Source organism: Panicum hallii, chromosome 6, assembly GCF_002211085.1.
Source record: "Panicum hallii strain FIL2 chromosome 6, PHallii_v3.1, whole genome shotgun sequence".
Taxonomy (NCBI): domain Eukaryota; kingdom Viridiplantae; phylum Streptophyta; class Magnoliopsida; order Poales; family Poaceae; genus Panicum; species Panicum hallii.
Window position 1 is genome coordinate 6,660,789 of NC_038047.1, and position 21,312 is coordinate 6,682,100.

The following is a 21,312-nucleotide window of genomic DNA, read 5'->3' on the forward strand; positions in this document are numbered from 1 at the left end:
GTTTGAAGCAACCTGCCTGTTGTTTGCACATTGTTATTGCACCTTGAGCACATGTATCAGCCAAAGAAAATGTTAGACTGCAGTTAACATTGATCCAACAAAGGGAATTCATTTGTGGCCTTTTGTTCTTGTCCCTTGCTATACTTGGTGCAGGTTCTTGTGGCCTTATGTTTCTGTATAGTTGGTGCAGGAAAGTGACATTGTGCATCCATCCTGATAAGGTGCATCAAAAGGGTGCAAATCTTCAGCAAAAGTACATTGCAGAAAAGGTGTTCGACCTTCTGAAGGTATGGTTACTACTCCCCTGCACAATTCCAGACTTCTTCTTCAACTACCTTACTAGGTCGATTCAATTTTACCCTACCTTACTAGGTTATTTCTATTATCTTAACATTTAGAATAATACATCGATTGCTTGTGAATGAAAAAATAGTTGATTGCGATCCTCACATTAGTGATGGGTGAAAAGGCGGTGTGGGATAATGCCACTTTGAAGCACTTCATTGATATTTGCAAGGAGGAGCTTATTCTTGGGAATAGACCAAATGGTTGTTTCACTAGAACTGGTTGGAAGAACCTTGAGGATAAACTTCTTGCAAGAACCGGGTTGAAACTAGTGAGGTCACAATTGAAGAATAAATTGGACAACATGAAAAAAGATTACACCGTGTTCATGGAACTGAAAAATGCTGCCACTGGGCTTGGATGGGATGATGCGAATCAAACTGTTGAGTGTTCTAGCACGTGGTGGGATGAACATCTTGCGGTGAGTTAAGTTTTCTTTTTTGAAGGGAATTCTATTTGCCTTTGTTAGGTTTCGTTCCTAACCTTGCTAAATTTATTTTACAGCGATGCAACAACCCAGAGAGAGGTATCAAGTGTGTCCATGTCAAGTTTCGAAAGCGGGGCCCAAAGTACCTTGATGATTTACATCTGCTGTTTGGGAAGGTGCATGTCACCGGTGCTTCCGCATCATGTCCGGGAGATATTTCTTCAAGTAACTCGAGTGATGAGGAACCAATGGAGATTACTCCCATTGAGAAACCAAAACCAGCAGGAAAGAAGCGCAAACAATTGTCTAGTCCGATTGAAGAGAAGGAGGAGAAGAGTCCATTTTTCCGGATGTACAAGAACACATGCATGAGGATTGAAAGTGCAGCTGATAAAATTGGGTCAAGTCTTGAAGCATCATCGGCTCCTCCCCAATCCAGCCGTGTTCCAACTATTGCAGAAGTTATGAGAATGGTGAAGGATTGTGGGATTCAAGAAAAAACTGCTTTGATGCACACAGCTCACTTATTACTCATGAAGCCTGAGTTTAGAGAGTTTTTAGGTGCGCTTGAAACAAATGAAGGAATGTTTGATTTGATTCAGAGGGAGCACGAGATAAAGAAGGCCACATAGATCAATTTGGCTTGTGTTGCAACCATGTATTTGCTAACGTTCTTGTATGTTTGAACAATTGTCTTGTATGTTGGAACCAGTGTTGTTTTTTATCTTGGAACCAGTTTTGTTATGTATGTTCGAACCATTTTTGTTATGTATCATGGAACCATTTTTATCTTGCATTTTTTGAACAATTTACTTTGTTTATGTAGATGGATGCGAATATGGAAGAGCTGGCTAGAAAAGGGCAGCAGTCTCTTCTTTCACTAAATGAGTTATCTGAACATGCTGCGCTTCTTGGAAATCTGGCTGATCTTTACAATGAGCGATATGCTAATAAAGCTGAATATAGAGCAAAAGAAGATCCAGAATCTAGTTATGATTGGGTCATGAAGTGCTTCAAGCGTCCAAGATACTTTTACAAGATGTTTCGGATGAGTACAGAGGTTTTTATGGCTCTTCATAATTTATTGGTGTCTTCATATGGTTTGAAATCCTCTAGAAATGTTACATCAATAGAATCATTAGCAATGTTCTTATGGATTGTTGGAGGGCCTCAGTCATTTTCCCAAGCTGAAAACCATTTTGTCCGGTCAATATGGACAGTTCATATGAAATTTAAGGAGGTATTGAAGTATTTACTTAAATTAGCAAAACACAACATCACACTGAAGGATCCAACATTTAGCAATGAACATGAGAAGTTGAAAGAACCTCGTTTCTGGCCTCATTTCAAGGGTGCTATTGGTACAATAGATGGATCACATATTCCGGTTATTGTTCTGGTAGATGAGGTAATTAACTACACTTATCGTCATGGATATACATCACAAAATGTACTTGCCATATGTGACTTTGATATGAGGTTCACATTTGTGGTTGCTGGATGGGCGGGTTCCGCCCATGATACACGGATCTTTAACCATGCATTGGCAAACTTTCCTTCATTTCCTGTACCTCCTAAAGGTAAATTGTCCCTTATACACTTTGATCATCATTTTTTACAATGCTAACTTATTTTTCATTTTCAGATAAATACTATCTTGTTGACTCCGGTTATCCAAATCGAACTGGATACCTTGCACCTTTTAAGGGGACTACGTACCATATACCAGAATTTCGTCATCGTTGTGGACGTCCACCGCAAGGAAAGCATGAGTTATTCAACTTTTTACACTCCTCTCTCCGCAATGTCATTGAGCGAGCATTTGGAGTTCTCAAGCAAAAATGGCGCATATTGAAAGCTATGCCGAGTTTCTCAGCTGACCGGCAGAAAGAGATCATTATAGTGTGTTTTGCGCTACACAATTTCATTCGTGATAGTCAGTTGCGTGATAAGGAGTTTGAGAGGTGTGACGCAGATGAGGAGTATATGCCAGGAGCATCAAATGTTGGGGAACAAACTCAAGATGATGGTCGTGAGATGGAGGGAGAGAATGAAGTTACTATGAACACAATTCGTGATAGGATAGCTGCTTCGATACAAAATGCAAGGGGAACATGACATTGCTATGTAGCTGACAACTCTTTTAAAATTAACAATGCACTTATTTATATATGTAATATAATTTCGTGAAAAACATGTCGCCAATGCAAAGTTTATATCATTACGCTCATTTCACATATAAACAACATATCAAGGTCTCAGGGGCATTACGGACATTTTACATCAATTCACAGTTTCACAGCAGGTTCAACCAAACGGCGTTCAGCTTTTTCACAGCAGCTTTCTCACAGCACCTTTTTCACAGCAGCTTTTCCACAGCAGCTTTTCACAGCTCACAGCTGAACCAAACGCACCCTAAACTGTGAACACGGCCTAACCAAGCAGCCACGCGGCCGAGGACGGCCCACCGGCTGAAGGAACATCGACGGCCCAGCTTCAGGCCCAAACGCGATGCATGAGCCGCCTCGCCCGACCCCGAGGGCGTAGGCTCTATCTCGCCCGACCTCAAGGGCGCGGACTCTGCCTCGCTCGACCCTAAGGTAGAGTTTTCCGCCTCGCTCGACCCTAGGGCATGAGCTCGGCCTTGCCGACCCCGAGTATACGGACGTGGCCGTGTCCGTCTCAGTGAGATGGGACCCTTAGGGCCCCGCGGGAGTAAAGGCTCACGTCGGAGGTCAAGCCTTCTAACACGAGAACAGATGAAGGCACACCTCGACATGACCTCCGGAGGTGACAGGCCATCACGGCGAGCCCTCGTTGCCTGCCGCACCGAGGGTTAAGCCGCAAAATATGCTAGGGGCTCACACCGCCCATCTTGTCAGAACGTATGCCGCCCGCCGTGCACGCCGAGGGCCCACGCCGCCTGTCTTGTTAAGGCGCACGTCGCACGTCTCGCAAGGGAGCGGCGCAGGTACACCCTCGGCGTCATCTACAGGGCCCATGGGGCCCACGTAAAGGGAAGGAGAGTAGTGGGATCCCGATGACACTCCTCTTTCTACTCTCTCTCTCATGTATCCGACCCTTGCCCCTTGGTTTATAAAAGGGAAAGGGAGGACCCCCGTAGGGTGACCGAACTCTCACACACTCACGCACACACACAACACCTTGCGACCATAGACTTGGGAGCCTGTTCCCTCTCTTGACCGTTTGTAACCCTTACTGCAAACTAGTGCAAGAACATGAGTAGCCCGAACTAGACGTAGGGACATTCTGCCCGAACTAGTATAAACCCTTGTGTCCTCTTTGCACACCATCCGAGCCAGATGCACAAACACAAATTCACTAGTCGGCGGTTCAAAACACCGACAATGAGCATCTTTGAAAACTGAACCAGCAAATTCTTGAGGTTGACGAAGTCTCCACATGCACCTCGCTGTCGACGGAAGCGTTATCTACCACTGAAAGTACAAAGCTGTTAAATTCTATAAAATTCAATCCTACCAAAAGTTGAACCCAGGACCTCACTAGGCTACAAGCCCTTTCTCTCGTAATATGAATACGCTTGTTTATGTTGAATAATTTGTTCGCTTTGGATATTTTATTCACTTTGTAGACTAATTTGCATAGATAGATTAAATATTAGAAAAATATGGAACAAATTTAAGTGTTTATAGTCAAAAAAAAGAGCAAAGAAAACCCAAATATTGTATTATTGGGTTAGCGTCCCGCTCTCACGCTCCTCCAGTCTGCTCGCCGCCCATTCACGCGCCCTAGATCCACCCGCGTGCTCTTTGCTTGCAGCATGCTCGCTCGCGGCCCGCTTCCCGGCAAGCTGATAGATAAAAATAATACTTTCGCCTTCAGCGGTACGGCTCTTGATTCGTTGGGGTTAAATTTTAGCCCTCCACTTTTTATCTTATTTTAGCTCTTAGAAAATCAAATAGAAGGGCTAAAATAGAATACTAAACTTTAGCTCCTATTAGCCCTTTAGCCCCTCCAAGATGGGCTAAATGGGGCTAATTCTGGATGAAAAAAAACTCACTCTACCCTCCCCACCCAAGACTTAGATGGAGTTAGATGATATTAATTAAGGGTAAACGAGTCTTTTATACACCTCTAGGCTAAACATTAGCCCTTGTATGCAAGTAAAAGGCTAAACTTTAGCCCTTCATCTGAGGAGCTAATATTTAGCTCTTGGACTAAACTTTAGCCTTTTGTATCTTTGTATACAAACAGACTCTAATCGCGCTCAATGGATTGTATCGATTGATTATTTCATTTTAATTATCACTAGCAAGTATGCTCGTACGTTGCTACAGGTTAAAACTCTATATTCATGATGCTTCTTAATAGTAGGGTAGACCCTTCTACCATCTTAAAATCACTGATTTCTGAATGTGGCCTAAAATAGCTTAAAATTGAGGGTTTAGATATATAGCGCAGTCCTATGACATCTTGAACGGACTTCTAGTCATATGTGACCTTTACATGTGGATTCGTGCTCTTCCCAATTCTAATTATGCCTACAGGGTCCGGATGCTCCTAGATCAATAGCTCAAACCTCAACTGATACCTTGATTTATGATCTACCTAAATTATCTCTAAAATGGGCTCCAAATTTATATGTAAATTGGGCTCATTAATTTTAACAATATCATCAAAATAGTAGTACATCACTTACTGCTTATATATACATGCAAAATATTCCAACTGAATTAGTGAAATGTTTGCTCATTTATCTTGCAGAGGAGACAACACTTGTAAATGTGCATATATATAAAATAAAATATACACATCTTGTACTAAAACACTTGTAAGAGAAATTTAATGCTCGTTAGATAATTAAATTTGTAAGTGAAATAAGAGCTAATAAACTGTGTTTTATCACATAGCTAGCCCTCATACGTCCTCTCAAAATTTGTGTGTGCTATGACCGTCTCGCCGACCAGAGCAGAATTGCAGACGAACTCCTCCCTCCCCTCACAGCCGCATCCTTCCAGTAACATCTCTCTCTCGGTCAAGCACAACAACAGTAAGTAGCAGCTATGCTTGCCTCATCTCCATTATTTGTACTGCTGTAGAAACACCTCCGCCAAAAAAGTCCATGATGATGAGCCAACATCTGTTGCTCCCACGGAACCTAGCACGGCAAGGAGGCTCGTGCGCTGCTCTCCCCCTCCACTTCGTTTTCCTATAGAAAAATTGCTCCGTCATAGTTCTCAAAAAGAAAAGAATCGCGCGCTCCGTCATCTTCCTTTTGCCTGGCATGGAGCAAGCTCTGCCTCTCCACCAAATCGACAAGTCCCACGTTAAGCCGAACTCCTACCTCTAGCTTATTCGACCTCTTGTGATCAGGATGTGACACAAATGTGCGAGGGAGACGACCAATGCGGTGAAGTCTGGCGCTGCACCCTCGCGCCGACGTTGCAAAGCACAAACGTAGGTCAATGCCGCCGCCCTGCCGAAGTCTTCAGCCACCGACCGAGTTGATCTTTGTGGTCCCCATCCACTCTGCCCCTATGGAGATCGATGTAATCGAGAAAGGGAATCATAAGGGTCAGCTTCTAACTCAAGAGGAGGTGGAGACAGGCGGAGCGAGGGATAAGAGGAGCCTCACGGATTGGGATCACAAGGGTATAAGGGACCTACCAAAAGTTGAAGTACTGCGGATCGATCCGCTCTTTATAAATAGGTAAACAAGATTATCACCTCTTGTCTCGACCTGTCAATCAGCTGCCGGAGCAACGATGTTAACGGGGACATCCAAGGAAAGGAAACAAGACCAATATTAGCCTGCTCCCGGTAGGAACATTGTACCTTGGATTCAGCGATCAGTAACGGATTCTCCAAATTTGGCATTGCGCTTCATTGTGTTCTGGGACTTCATTACTACTATATACTGGAGCACATCAACATCCGTTTGGCGGTCCGTATAAAAAAAAACATCACTTTGGCGATTTTGGCAATGCGACAATATGGACATATGGGCCCGGCTTGGATAGGGCCCATTTGAGGCCTATGTAACAGGCCGTTTCAGTTGACATGGGCCTCTGATACACGGTCGAAATTTGCAACGTGCCACGGGAGTCCAAAAGTCCGAACCACACCAGATGGATCATTCACATGTTGGACCTTGATCATTCACATGCATCCTAATAATGCTATCTCTCTGCTGAAATGCACTCACGACCCACCTACCCGGCTGTGCTAAATTCTTGCAGCTTGCCATCTTTGATTTAATAAATTTCATTTGTCAACTGACCATTCACGCAAGTGCTGCAAATTAAGGACGAAACTTCGTTAACACATACTAGTAGTTACCTAGGCTGCATTGAACTAACCAATGTCAGATGACATTAAGAATTGCAGGGAGTACTATAAAAATACTAAAATATGGCTACTATTGTTTTTGTCTAAATTACCACATTTGCTACTTTGGAAAATTTAACTCAAATTATCATTTCCGTGTATGCAGATGGGCACATCTACAATACTTCCCTGTATTCGTTCGCAAAGTCATATTATCCATAGTTCTATAGGAATATTACTACCCTTTAACATATGGGAAAAGTCCAATTTCAACCTTCGAACTAGCATCATGGTCCGATTTTTCAATTTTCAACTACAAAACTGGATAACAAAGGACATCCAACCGTTGAAACCGGATATATTCGACCCTTAGATGGTTTCAATGGTGCTTTTATATTTTCAAAAAGGTTAAAAAAATTCTAGTTAGATAAAAAAATTCAAAACTGATTTATTTTAAATTAGAAAAATATGAAATTGGTACCAAAAATTTTCTAGTAAAATAAGTTATTTGTTGGATCTCTATTTAAATCTTATTTATTGAAAAGATAATAGGTAGAAGTACAAGCAATTAAATACTAAGAATATGGAAAAATTGGATCCTAATAGGTGGCAATTAGAGTGCTAATGATAGGCTACATTTAAGAAAAATATTGGCACCTGTTTAATTTTTTCTACTTTAAAATGAGTTACTTAGGAACTTTTTAGTTTAACCTTGAATATTTTAATTTTTTACAAAATAAAAAACGCCTTTGAGATCATTCAATAGTTGGATGGCTTTGGTTATCCATTTTTGTAGTGAAGGTTGAAAATCAGAATTTTATGATAGTTCGAGGGCCTAAATTGAATTTTCCCTTAACATATATTGATGACCTGTTTGGATGCCTTCATTTGGGCTGAACTGGAAATTAACTCCGACAAATTTTTGTATGTATGGCATTTCCTGATCCTCAAGAGTTAAGAGAGCATGCATGCAGGAGCACGTTAAATTACCATCATCTACTGGGAAAACAACCGGACTGTTCTAGTTTGTAGAAACAAGAGTTCAGAAGGAAAGAATAACTAGAAGAAATACTAGTGTCCTTACCCGATCCTTACCAAAACATTAGACTTTAGTTTGGAGTATATATATGAGAGCTGTAGGAAAAAGTCCGGTTTACACTCTCGAACTACCACAAAAGTTCAATTTTCAACCTTCAACTATAAAACCGGATAACAAAGGCTATCCAACTGTCAAAACTGGGTAAATTTGGCCTTTTGGGTAGTTTCAAATATGGTTTTCTATTTTATGAAAATTAAAAATATTCAAATTTAAATTAAAAAAATTCATAAGTAATTTATTTTAAATAAAAAATAAAATGGATATCAAAAGTTTTCTAAAAATATAACCTATCTATTGGCACTAATACTTGTCAGTTATTCAGATCCAAGTTTTTCATGTTCATAGTATTTAATTGCTTGTAGTTATGCCTATTATTTTTGAATATGTAAGATTCAAATAGAGCAATAATAGATAGGTTATATTTTTAGAATTTTTTTACTAGTTTCGTATTTTTCTGATTTAAAATAAATTATTTTTTATTTTGTGGATCTAATTAGAATTTTTATATTTATTAAAAAAATACAAAACCGCCTCCGAAACCACCCTAAGGGCCAAATGTACCCGGTTGATGGCCTCTGTTATCCGATTTTATAGTTGAAGGTTGAAAATTGAATTTTTACGATAGTTCGAGGTGTAAATCGAACTTTTCCCCAAACTATAAATCATTAATATATTATTCTACTCGTTCTTGTGCTTACCATGAGAGGTATGGGAGGGATAGATCATACCGCTAACGATGCGTTTTACGAACACGGTCTATCGTAAGTGCTCCAGCAAGACACGATGAGCCATTTGTTGACACTTTTTTCGTCTTAATTCATTCACACCAAGAATATGAACAGCTGTGTAGAATTCCTGCAGGCTTCTGCACCGACAGTACGTACTGTTATTTAAGTTCCTTTTCTACAGAATATACCAGGCCAAAAGGACGAGACTTGGTCTTAACACACATGTTGCTACTAGACAACTACTAGGTTGTTGCACTGGGTTCTAAGGAAAATTTCTCACTCCTCCAATTATTATGACCTTGGATGCAACATGCTTATTTGCTCAGTGTAAGTGATAAACAAACTGCCTCTCTGGAACTCGAGGGTTAGCACAAGTGAGCTCTACAAAAACATAGCCAATTGCACCAGTGGCCTCTTAGTTAACCCACACGCGGCTAATCACTAATTAGTGTGCCACCACGCCTCATTTATTCCATCGGAATTACGTAGCAGCACGCAAGCTAATGGTCAGTTAGTGTCTGTCAGATGACGCCTGGCCTGGAGCTTATGACCACATGCTCGCCATGTTCTCGACCGCGCTGACTTTGGCACGTCACCACGTGGGCTCCAACAAGAACATTCCCCGGTTACACACTCATCGGATCGGGCTATACATGGGCATGCCGGACAATACAGTACACCAGCTTTTTCTCATCGAGCTAGCCTTCTTGCATTATCTCCTTGCATTGGTTCCTATCGATCACCAAAGCTAGCTAGTAGCTAGGGATGATGGTCGCTAAGCTCGCCGTCCTCACGGCGCTCGCGCTGCTCGGTTCTGTGTCATGCCAAGGGGGCTACGGCTACGGCTCTGGCAGCAGCTACGGTTACGGCTCCGGCAGCGGCTATGGCTATGGCTATGGCTATGGTTATGGGTACAGTAGCAGCAATGGTGGTGCCGCAGCGGCCAGTGGCGGTGGAGGCGGAGGCGGGGGCAGCAGCAAATCTACCCCTCCACCACAGTCGTCCACTGCAAAGCCACCTCCGACTAGTCCCCCGACCGCTCCAGTGCCACCTGCATATCCTACAACAAGTCCTCCGGCCACCTTTTCACCACCCACTTCACAGACACCTACTAGTTCTCGTCCTCTATCCTCACCACAGCTACCTGCTAGTCCTCCGATAAACACTCGGCCAATTCCACAGCTACATGCTAGTCCTCCAATGAACCCTCCGCCCACTCCACAGCCACGTACCAGTCCTCTGGTAAGCCCTCCGCACACTCTACAACCATCTACCCCTACTAGTCCTCCGATGAGCTCTCCGTCCACTCTACAACCACCTAGCAGTCCTCCATTCACTCCACAATCACCTACTAATCCTCCAGCAAGCCCTCCACCGGCTCTGCAGCCACTTACGAGTGTTCCACCTACCTCGCAGCCACCTATGAGCCCTCCCACGAGCTCTCCATCTATCCCGCAGCCACCTGCGAGCCCTCCGAGCTCTCCGCCTATCTCACAGCCACCTACTAGTTCTCCCACAAGCCCTCCGCACACCGCACAGCCATCTACAAGCTCTCCGTCCACGCCACCAACTAGTTCTCCGACGAGCCCTCCATCCATCCCACAACCACCCTCTAGTGCTCCCACGAGCCCTCCGGCACCTGACGCTGGGCAGAAACTGAGGGTGGGCTACTACAGTGGTAAGTGTGCACGTTACGTGGACGTGGAGGCCATCGTGAGGAAGCACGTGAGCCAGGCCGATGCCGGCATTAAAGCAGGCCTCATCAGGCTCTTCTTCCACGACTGCTTCGTCCGGGTAAAATTAAACCATGACCTACTGCTCGAGCATCTCGCGTCAGATCCATCATCTAGTCAAGTAGGGCTGACAATGCTTTCAAGAGTGACAATGTGTACCTGAGCATTTGTGATTCTTCAGGGTTGCGACGCCTCCGTTCTGCTCGATCCGACCAGCGCCAACCCGCAGCCGGAGAAGCTCGGCGTCCCCAACTTCCCGAGCCTTCGCGGCTTCGAGGTGATCGACGCGGCCAAGTCGGAGCTCGAGGCCGCGTGCCCCGGCACGGTCTCGTGCGCGGACATCGTGGCCTTCGCCGCCCGCGACGCGTCCAGCCTCCTCAGCCACGGCTGGGTTAGCTTCGCCATGCCCGCGGGCCGCTACGACGGGGGCGTCTCCCTCGCCGGCGAGACCATCCCGAACCTGCCCCCGCCGTTCGCCGACGCCGCGCGGCTCAAGCAGATGTTCGCCGCCAAGGGGCTCGACGCCGCCGACATGGTGGCGCTCTCCGGCGCGCACAGCGTCGGCCGCTCCCACTGCTCGTCCTTCTCCGGCCGCCTCGCGCCACCCAGCAACGCCTCGGGCTCGGACATGGAGCCCGCGCACGCCGCCAGGCTGAGGGCTGCCTGCGCGGCGCCGGCGAACAACAGCACCGACAGCACGGTAGCGCAGGACTACCGGACCCCCGACGAGCTGGACAGCCAGTACTACAGGAACGTGCTCGACCGGAAGGTGCTCTTCGCGTCCGACGCCGCGCTCGACGCGGCGGGCACGACCAGCCTGGTGCGGTTCTTCGCGGACATGCCGTGGGCGTGGCAGTTCAGGTTCGGGGAAGCCATGGTGAAGATGGGCCGCGTCGAGGTGAAGACCGCCGCCAACGGGGAGATCAGAAAGGCGTGCCGTTTCGTCAACAGCAAGGCCTAAACATGGCATGCCTGCCTAAACAGCAAGAAGCTCTCAGATTATGGAGAAACTCTTACTGCTAGTATTTGTACGTACTTAATACTGTTGCTTCATTCTTGTATCTAATTTTTGCTGTAACTTGTAAATGTTAGGTTGATCTCCTGTTGACCATCGGGCCCTAACGGGCCCGATGGGCCTCCTCACCCCGCGCCCTGATCGGGGGCGCCCCAGCTTGTTCCTAGTTGGTGGGCTCCCGTCGCGCCGCGCTATATAGATAGATGGGGGCCAGCGGCACGGGGCACGAGGATCGCCGGCCGCCGCCACCCCACCAACACTACAACCCTAGTCGATCTAGATTGAGCGCGGTAGCGGCGGGAAGCACCATCACCGGCCTCTGTTCGCCTCGACCCCGAGCCCGTGGACGCGACCCGGACCTCGGCCATCGCGAGCACCTGTGCTGCACGACCATGGCGGGCAGGACGACGTCGGCTGTGACGCAAGGGCACGAAGGTATACCCCGTGCCCCTCCCCTCTCTCTCTCTCTCTCTCTCTCTCTGTTGAACGGATTGCTTAAGAATTGCACGAGCTCTTCTAAACTAATCAATACGGTAGCCGATCCAATGCTAACAATGGTATCAGATGCCTAATCCCCTAGCGTTGATTAGATTTTGGAAGATTCCAGAGCACAGAACCCAAAGAAACCCGACAGAAAAGACCCCAGAAGCCCTAGATCAAAGCCCACAGAAACCCCAACCCAAACCCTAACCCTAGCTCAAACAGCAAAGGGGCGGCGGTCAAGGAAGCACTTACCCGTTTTTCTCCTTGCGCCGCCCACCGTCGGCGTGCACGGGACGCCGGCGCGTCGACCAGACCCCGCGAGGCCTTGGACCTCGCGCGGACAGAGGCCGCGCGAGCCACCGCCGTGCCGCTCGCACGCGCCAGATCTGGGCACCACGGTGAAGCCGCTTGACGGCGGCGCGCTCACCTTGCGGTGGACGCGCGCGCCGGCGAGGGGGCTCGCCGTGGCGCCGAACGCTCCGCACCGACCGTCGCCGCTCACTCTCGCTCGCTCGCGTGGGTGGGCAGAAAGAGGCGCCGGGGGGAACAGAGGAAGAAATGAGCTAGGGTTTCGGGGGGAAAACGGCGCGGGGGTTTTTGTTCGGCCGAAATCCACGCGCAGTCGTTGATTTCCATCCAACGGCAGAGATCGTGCCGCGCGTGAATGGGCCTCTTTTGGCCCAGGCGGGAAGGAGAAATGAAGGCCCAGGCCCACGTTGCCTTCGCCCGCGCCGCGAGCGCTCACGCGGGCGCGCGCAAGGGCGAGCAGGCCAAGCGCTAACGGGCCTCGGCCCAGCACAGACGCGCGCGTGGGCTGCTGCGCGAGGCCGCTCCCACAGGCGCAAGCGCGGGCCTGTTGCGTTGGGCCGTCGCGAGGGGAATGGCCCGGTTCCAATAGAAAGAGCTGTGCATCATTTTTTCAATTTTCAGAATTATTTTTCAATAGAATTTGAATGAATTTGATGCATTTCAAATTCAAAATTGATTGAACCTTGATGCACTGCTTATAAAAGATAACATTAGACATAATTTTTAATAGAATTTAAGATTTCCGCTGCAAAGATTAAATAGATCTAATTTTTAGTGTATACTTGCCTTGTCATTTAAATTTGAACCAATGGGATAATTTAATTTTTTTTCAAGGAAAATGGATAATTTTCTGAATTGTAATATTATTATTTTTTGGCCAACGTTAACAATGACAATATTGCAATTACTACTGTATTATCCTTTGATAGACATATTTCATGTATTATTTCTATTTATGCCCAACGGTATTTTAGATTTAATAAAAAAAGAGATTATGCTTTAATTCTTTTGATAGATAATTTTTCATGTATTATCTCTAATTCTGCCCAACAGAATTTTAGACTTAATACACAAAGTCATTGCATGTTTTAAATTCCGACCAACGTCGTATTTTTACATATCCAACAATTTATTTGAATTTATTTTAATATTTTCACCACTCATGAATATTTTTCAGGAGAATTATCAATGATGATTTCCATCAATGATATTCCTATATTAAAGGGAGACAATTACAATGAATGGTATAGAAAGCTGAACCAATATTTTATCATGGGTGAATTGGATTGGGTCCTAGCTACACCGACTCCCACAGAGCCTGTGCCTCCTGTGAGACAGGACACAGACACAGATGCTTCTTGGAAGCAAACAGAGCTTTCTTATAAGAAAGCAAAAGCAGATTATGAGAGGCTTTATGCAAAATAGTTCCCTGCCAACAAGAAGTGCTTGGCAGTGGTAAAGAACACGATTGAGCTTGCCATTATGGGCTCAATCACAGATTATGCCACTGTCACAGAGTATCTTGAGAAATTAAAGAACCAGTACACTGGTTCTTCAAAGACTTATGCAACCCAGTTAATTAAACAACTGGTTTCAAAAAGATACAATGGTGGTGGCATCAGGGAACACATTTATCGCATGGTCAACCAGAATAACAAGCTTAAGTCATTGGACCTTGCCTTTAAGGAGGATCACATTGTCTATTTGGTTTTTGCTTCGTTGCCCAAAGAATTTGACACTTTTGTTGTCAATTACAACACCCAACCACATACTTGGGATATAGAAAAGACCATTGCGATGTGTGTTCAGGAGGAGGAAAGGATAAGATCCACCACTGGCGGATCTTTAAATTATGTGAACAAGAAGAAGAATGCCAATTTCAAGGGCAATTTTTCTTCCTCCTCTAAAGGCAAAAGCTCTCATCAACACAGACCTCAAGAAGGACAGGCTCTAGTAGAGAAGGATCAGTGTCTCTACTGCAAAGAAAGGGGTCACTACAAGAAAAACTGTTACCGATATTTAAAGATGATCATGGAAAAGAGAGGTGAGAATATTATTTCATTCATAAATGAATCCTTGTATATAGAATATTCAAAAATCACTTGGTGGATTGATTCAGGAGCAACTATTTATGTTGCAAATTCATTGCAGGGATTCCATTCGACGAGAACCACTCAAAGAAGCGAAAGGCAAGTTAAAGTGGCAAATGGAGCCCAGGCAAACGTTGAAGCAGTGGGCGACGTTCATTTGGAACTTGACACTGTCTTTATTATAATTCTTAGAGATGTTTTATATGTACCTTCTTTACACAGAAACTTAATTAGTGTGTCTTGCCTGGACAAAGATGGTTATTCCTGTCTATTTGGAGATGGCAGGTGTTTGATCGAATGTAATGATACAGTTATTTCCATTGCATTCAAAAAGAATGATCTTTATTTGATATCGTTACGCGAAAGTGTGAATTTCGTATGCCATAATAACGCGAATGTATTCTCGTCTACACTTGCGAATAGAAAACGGAAAAGAACTCAACATGCGTCGTTGAAATTATGGCACTGTCATTTAGGCCATATTTCGAGGGGGAGAACAGAGAGATTAATTAAAAATGAAATTCTTCCTCCATTAGAGTTCTCTTACTTAGAACAATGCATTGAATGCATAAAAGAAAAATTCGTAAAGAAAATAAAGAAAAATGCTAAGAGGAGCACAGGTGTATTAGAGATAATTCATACAGATATTTGTGGTCCGTTCAATGTAAAGAGTGTGGATGGCTATGACTTGTTCATAACGTTCACAGATGATTATTCCCGTTATGGATACATTTATCCAATTAAAGAAAGATCTGAGGCTTTGGATAAATTTAAAATATTCAAGGCCGAGGTAGAAAATCAACACGATTTAAAGATTAAAATTGTAAGATCCGATCATGGAGGGGAATACTACGGTCGACATACCCAATATGACCAAGTTACAGGACCTTTTGCAAAGTTCCTGATGGAGCAAGGCATAGTGGCTTAGTACTCGATGCCGGGCGAACCTCAGCAGAACGGAGTGGCTGAAAGATGTAATCGTACCCTAATGGATATGGTGCGAAGCATGATCAGCTACTCTACGTTGCCAGTGAGTTTATGGATGGAGGCCTTGAAGACCGCCATTCATATTCTCAACAGAGTCCCCAGTAAATCGGTGCCGAAAACACCGTATGAGATGTGGACAGGTAGAGTACCCTCAGTGAATCATCTGCAGGTATGGGGGAGTCCTGCTGAGGCAAAAGTTTTTAACCCGACCATTGCGAAACTAGATTCAAAAACAGTATCTTGCCATTTCATAGGCTATCCAGAAAGGTCAAAGGGTTTTCGTTTCTACTGCCCAGACAAATCCACAAAATTTGTAGAAATGAGACACGCAGTCTTCCTTGAAGATCAAATGATCCGGGGGAGCGGCACAGCTAGGAAGATTGATCTTGAGGAGAAGCGGGTGTATACACCCAATCCCGTGATTCAGGAATCTTTCTTCTCGCTGCCCGCTGTATCTGCACCGCCAGTGCAAGTCACTGCGATGCCAACACCTGCAGTGGCTCCTCCTGTGGTAACGATGAATGAGGAAGTGGAACCTATTCATCAGGCTCCTGACGAGCCCTTTGCCACACAAGAAGGGGAGCAACAGCAGCCCCAAATAGATGAGGCTCCGCAGGCTCAGGCTCGTGGGAGACCTCAAAGAACAAGGAAGCCCGCTATTTCTGACGACTATGAAGTCTATAATAGCGAAGAAATTCAAATGGAGGATGATCCCACTTCATTTGAAGAAGCCATGAAAAGTGAATACTCGTCAAAATGGCTTGATGCCATGAAAGATGAAATAAAATCGATGAGTACCAACAAAGTGTGGGACTTAGAGGAAATTTCTAAAGGAGCCAAAACAATAGGCTGCAAATGGGTCTACAAAACTAAATATGACTCTCAAGGGAATATAGATAAATTTAAAGCATGACTCGTGGCAAAAGGATACACATAAAGAGAAGGAATTGATTACAATGAGACTTTTTCTCCAGTCTCATGTAAAGATTCTTTCAGAATTATAATGGCTCTTGTGGCATATTATGATCTAGAATTACATCAGATGGATGTGAAGACAGTATTCCTGAATGGGGACCTAGATGAAACCGTCTACATAGCACAGCCGAAAGGTTTTGTCGTGGAAGGTAAAGAGAAATTGGGATGCCGTCTAAAGAAATCGATTTATGGGCTAAAGCAAGCTTCAAGACAGTGGTACTTGAAGTTCGATAAAACAATAAAAGAATTCGGGTTCAAAGAAAATGTTGAGGACAATTGCGTTTACGCAAAGTTCAAGAATGGGAAGCATATCTTCCTCATCTTGTATGTGGATGACATCCTACTGGCAAGTAGTGACGTCAGTCTGCTACTAGAAATGAAAAAGTTTTTATCCTCACATTTCGAAATAAAAGATCTTGGTGAAGCAAGATTCGTTCTAGGAATCGAGATTCACCGAGACAGGTTGAAAGGGGTATTAGGACTGTCTCAAAAGATATATATAGAAAAGGTTCTAAAGAAATTTAATATGCATAAATGCAGTGCCTCACCTGCACCTATAGTTAAGAGCGACAGATATGGGAAATTTTAATGCCCCAAGACTCAATATGAAATTGATCAAATGAAAATGGTACCATATGCTTCTGCTGTGGGAAGCTTACAGTATGCACAAGTGTGCACACGCCCTGATATAGCTTACGTTATCGGGTTGCTTGGCGGATTCTAGAGTAATCTAGGACCAGAACACTGGAAGCTAGTAAAGAAAGTTCTGCGCTATTTGCAAGGAACCAAAGGCCTCATGTTAACATACAGAAAAACAGAATCTCTGCGTATCGTAGGATACTCAGACTCCGATTATGCAGGATACTCAGACTCCGATTATGCAGGAGATGATAGAAAATTCACGTCAGGATATGTGTTCACCCTTACCGGAGGAGCAATATCGTGGAAAAGTTGTAAATAAACCGTCACTACATCATCCACAATGTATGCCGAGTTTGTTGCATGTTATGAGGCTACGGGGTAGGTGAACTGGCTAAAGAAGTTTATACCCGGTCTGAAAATGGTTGATGACATATCTAGATCATTACAATTGTACTGCGATAATGAGCCCGCAGTAATGTATACACACAACAACAAGACAAGTGGTACTGCCAAACACATAGATATAAAATATTATGTTGTGAAAGATAAAGTCCGAGATCAGATTATAAATCTCGAGTATATAAGCACAGTAAAAATGTTTGCAGATCCGCTAACGAAAGGCTTACCACCCAGCGTGTTCAAGGAACACGTAGCCGGCATGGGGCTAAGGGATAGCCTGTGATCTTCGGACTACAAGGGCCCAAAAGGTTAAAGAATCCGTCTCTGAATGGAAGCGTGTATTGTAGCTGCTAAATCTATCGACCGATGATCGTAACGATGAGGCAAGCTCTATGCACAAATCTATGACGAAACGCGAAAAAGTAAAAGTAAAAGAAAAGTACAGGGTGAGATCAAGGGGGAGACTGTTAGGTTGATCTCCTATTGACCATCGGACCCTAACGAGCCCGATGGGCCTCCTCACCCCGCGCCCTGATCGGGGGCGCCCCAGCTCGTTACTAGCTGGTGGGCCCCCGTCACGCCGCGCTATATAGACAGGTGGGGGCCAGCGGCACGGGGCACGAGGATTGCCGGCCGCCGCCACCCCACCAACACTACAACCCTAGCCGATCTAGATTGAGCGCGATAGCGGCGGGAAGCACCATAACCGGCCTCTGTTCGCCTCGACCCCGAGCCCGTGGACGCGACCTGGACCTCGGCCACCGCGAGCACGCACGCCTTCGCCGCGGCCACCGCGAGCACCTGCGCTGCACGACCATGGCGGGCACGACGACGTCGGCTGTGACGCAAGGGCACGAAGGTATACCCCGTGCCCCTCCGCTGTCTCTCTCTCTCTCTTTCTCTCTCTGTTGAACGGATTGCTTAAGAATTGCACGAGTTCTTCTAAACTAATCAACTAATCAATGCGGTAGCCGATCCAATGCTAACAGTAAAGAGCATGTTTCGTTTCGAATTGTGAGGTAGTCCGTTATGTTATTGTAAATTGTAATGAGTGATTAACTCTGCTTGTTGGCTTTTGTGTCAGCTTGAAAGTTGTGTTTCTCATCCTAGCTAGCTAGGAAATTGTACTGAATTACTGATCGAGCGCGTGTCTTTAACTGATGAAAAATGCATGGAAGAAGATCATGCATGTACTAGGCCGCCACTAATAAGCGCACGTGCAGGTTAAGCATGCAGCTGCCAGCAATTGTAGTGCTAACTGAGAATCAGAGTTAACAACACTTTGCACTCACAAGATACTGGTGCTCAGACTATCATGTGACATGTTCAGTGTGTTAGCATTCAGTTCCGACCACTATTCAGTATGTATGTGATAACTGAGAAAGCGAATTCCTTTTCTGTTCATTGCGTGTAGGAACATCTTGGTTGCCTTCCAAATCCATGCCTTTCGTGTCCAGTTTTAGTTTCCTGCGAAGGTTCGTCATAATCTAGATGTGTTCCAAACTTCGATTGCTGCATGCGTTGGGCGCTCTAACTCTGCATGTTCATTGGGCGCTCTGCAAGCTTTAACTGCGTGTATTGCAAATTCTTGAGCTTTTCAAGTGTTATATTATTGTATTGTGGAATTCAATTGTGCAATTTATGAATCAGTTGGCATCTTTGTTGTGAGTAACAGGACATATGAGATGGATATAGTTTTTAATTTGAAGCTAACATGTCAAAAAAAAACACCTTATAAAGGGTTCTTTAATTAGGCATTTACACACAAGCGGCCTACGAGTGGATGGTTCGAGGCCCTAATTAGGGTCACTAGGTACCGGTCCAGTCTGATGATGTGACTGGAAGATGTTATGGGCCACATGAAGAATGACAGGGGAAAAACCAGGACGGGGGGCCCTAGTGGCCCACCCATTTGTATCAACAGCTAAACAGGCCGCAGGTCAGAAGCTTGGAAGTCGGCCAGCTGGTTGGCCCACATCATTTGGTCACAGGCGTGTCTCTCAGGGCCGGAGATAGAGGGTGTACATGTGGGCCGCGGCCCATCCTAGAAATTTTCCTCTCATTTTGGAGAACTAGTCAGCAGAAAGGTGACGCGGGATTTGGTCGGCACGGTCGCACGCATGAAGTGCTAGCCCAAGTGCCATTTGACCATGCATCTAGCTAGGCCCATACGATGCATATATTATATTTGCAGTCGCTGGCCGCGCATGCGCAACTCAGTTCAGACACTCTGACAGATGCTTGATGATGGAGAGTTGTGGCAGCTGAAGCATGCGCGCGCGCCCCTCTCCATCGCCTTCCACGAGTGCATGTCAAAAGCATGCGAAACTTTTTTGATGTTTCGAGACATTTGGAATTGTTTGGAAATGTTCCGAGACATTTCGAAATGTTGAAAACAATTCTGAATGTTCCGAATTTGAAATTTCCTAGTTTTCTGGAAACATTTGTAATTATTCTGGAAGGTTTTGATTCAATTCAAATTGTTGAAAACAATTCAGAATGTTTCGAATTTTCAAATTTCCTAGTGTTTTAGGAACAGCTCTTAAAGTTCCCAAAATATTAAGAAATGTTCTGAGTCATATCAAAATGCATTTTTGAACGTTCCAAATATTTTAAAAAAAATCATGGGCCGACGGGCTTACCAGAGAAGTGAATCATCAGCTTAAAAAGAAAGAGGAAAAGCTCGACCAGGTTATTATGGGCCGCGGGCTAAATGGGCCTCGGAAACGAACCTAACAGCGGGGCACGGCACACGAAAAAAATGCTTCTTCCTCTTAAAGAAAAAGAAAGGCTTCTGCGACGGATCGGCGCGCGCGATGATTAGACAAAGCGCTCCATCACCCGCTGCGCCGCGTCGCCGCATCTCCGCCTGACCACGCAGAGCCGAGCTGAGGACGCTGGGCCATGCGGCTGTGGCCGCGGCCGCACAGGTAAGATGCTTGGTGCGAGCACCGGCCGATGCGGGGTCACCGGTCCAGGCGCCAGCAATCGCGGCGGAGGCATGGACGACCACGGAGCGCTCGCCGCTTGCGCCGGCACCAGCGTCGACCGGGCAAGTGGCAATTTCAGGTGTGATTTTTGCTAAGTTTAGGGGTAGTTTTGTGCTAGTATGTGTGTGGATGAGGGAGTAGCCGGGGGAGCCATTTTTGGGGCTTCATGTGTTTAGTTTATTTTCGTCTCCAGCTCCAAACCGGCTTCGGTAGTGAAGCTGTTTTGAGAATGACCGTTTGGTACAACTCCTTTAGAAGCCGGTGGAGAAGCTGCTGAAGGACCGTGCCTAAGAGGCCCTTTGATCTTTGCGATGCGCGTCTCTGTTGATGGGTGATGGTGCCGGAGAATCTATTTCTTTCCTTCCACAGCTCCTACGCCCTTGTCTCTTCCTAGTGCAGGTGTTCTTCCCAGAGTTACGAGCTCCACGTGCAGCTCACCAACACGCATAATCATATAGGTTAAGCTGACAAAACCGCGTTTACATTGGAGCAGCATGCATGAGGGTAGGTAGAGGTCAACGGGGATGCCACGAGATGGATTGGGCAAGCTCAGTTTCCGTGAGGCAAACCCTCAAGCTAGCCAGCCTGACATTCCTTAAGGATCGGATCCTAACATGCCATGCCTCTCAAAAATTCCGAGGAACGTGCTTCCTCCCCGCCAGCTTCACCTCGCCATGTGATCTATCATCACAGTCTCGATCAATCTCTTCATTATATATCGATCGATCGATCGATCAAGAGCGGCAGCAAAGAACACCAGCAGAAACAAGATATTGCAACT

At 45.4% G+C, this 21,312-nt stretch overlaps 1 protein-coding gene and 1 pseudogene across 1 annotated transcript; both read left to right on the top strand.

Annotated features, from left to right (window-relative positions):
- Window positions 1-407: 407 nt before the first annotated feature.
- LOC112898418 lies at window positions 408-1,144 on the top strand (annotated as a pseudogene).
- Window positions 1,145-9,673: 8,529 nt separating this feature from the next.
- LOC112897777 (peroxidase 2-like) lies at window positions 9,674-18,570 on the top strand. The gene is made up of 6 exons (XM_025966174.1): window positions 9,674-9,752; window positions 9,832-9,854; window positions 9,923-9,952; window positions 10,562-10,702; window positions 10,823-11,728; window positions 18,536-18,570. The coding sequence occupies exons 1-5, from the start codon at window positions 9,674-9,676 to the stop codon at window positions 11,600-11,602; spliced, it is 1,053 nt and encodes a 350-aa protein (XP_025821959.1). The 3' UTR covers window positions 11,603-11,728; window positions 18,536-18,570.
- Window positions 18,571-21,312: the final 2,742 nt, after the last annotated feature.

Excerpts from the sequence above, each read along its gene's own strand:
- LOC112897777 (XM_025966174.1), top strand. The coding sequence starts at position 9,674 with ATGATGGTCGCTAAGCTCGCCGTCCTCACGGCGCTCGCGCTGCTCGGT. Across the intron at positions 9,753-9,831 it reads CCAAGGGGGCTACGGCTACG|CAATGGTGGTGCCGCAGCGG; the intron begins GCTCTGGCAGCA and ends GTACAGTAGCAG. Across the intron at positions 10,703-10,822 it reads TCCACGACTGCTTCGTCCGG|GGTTGCGACGCCTCCGTTCT; the intron begins GTAAAATTAAAC and ends GTGATTCTTCAG.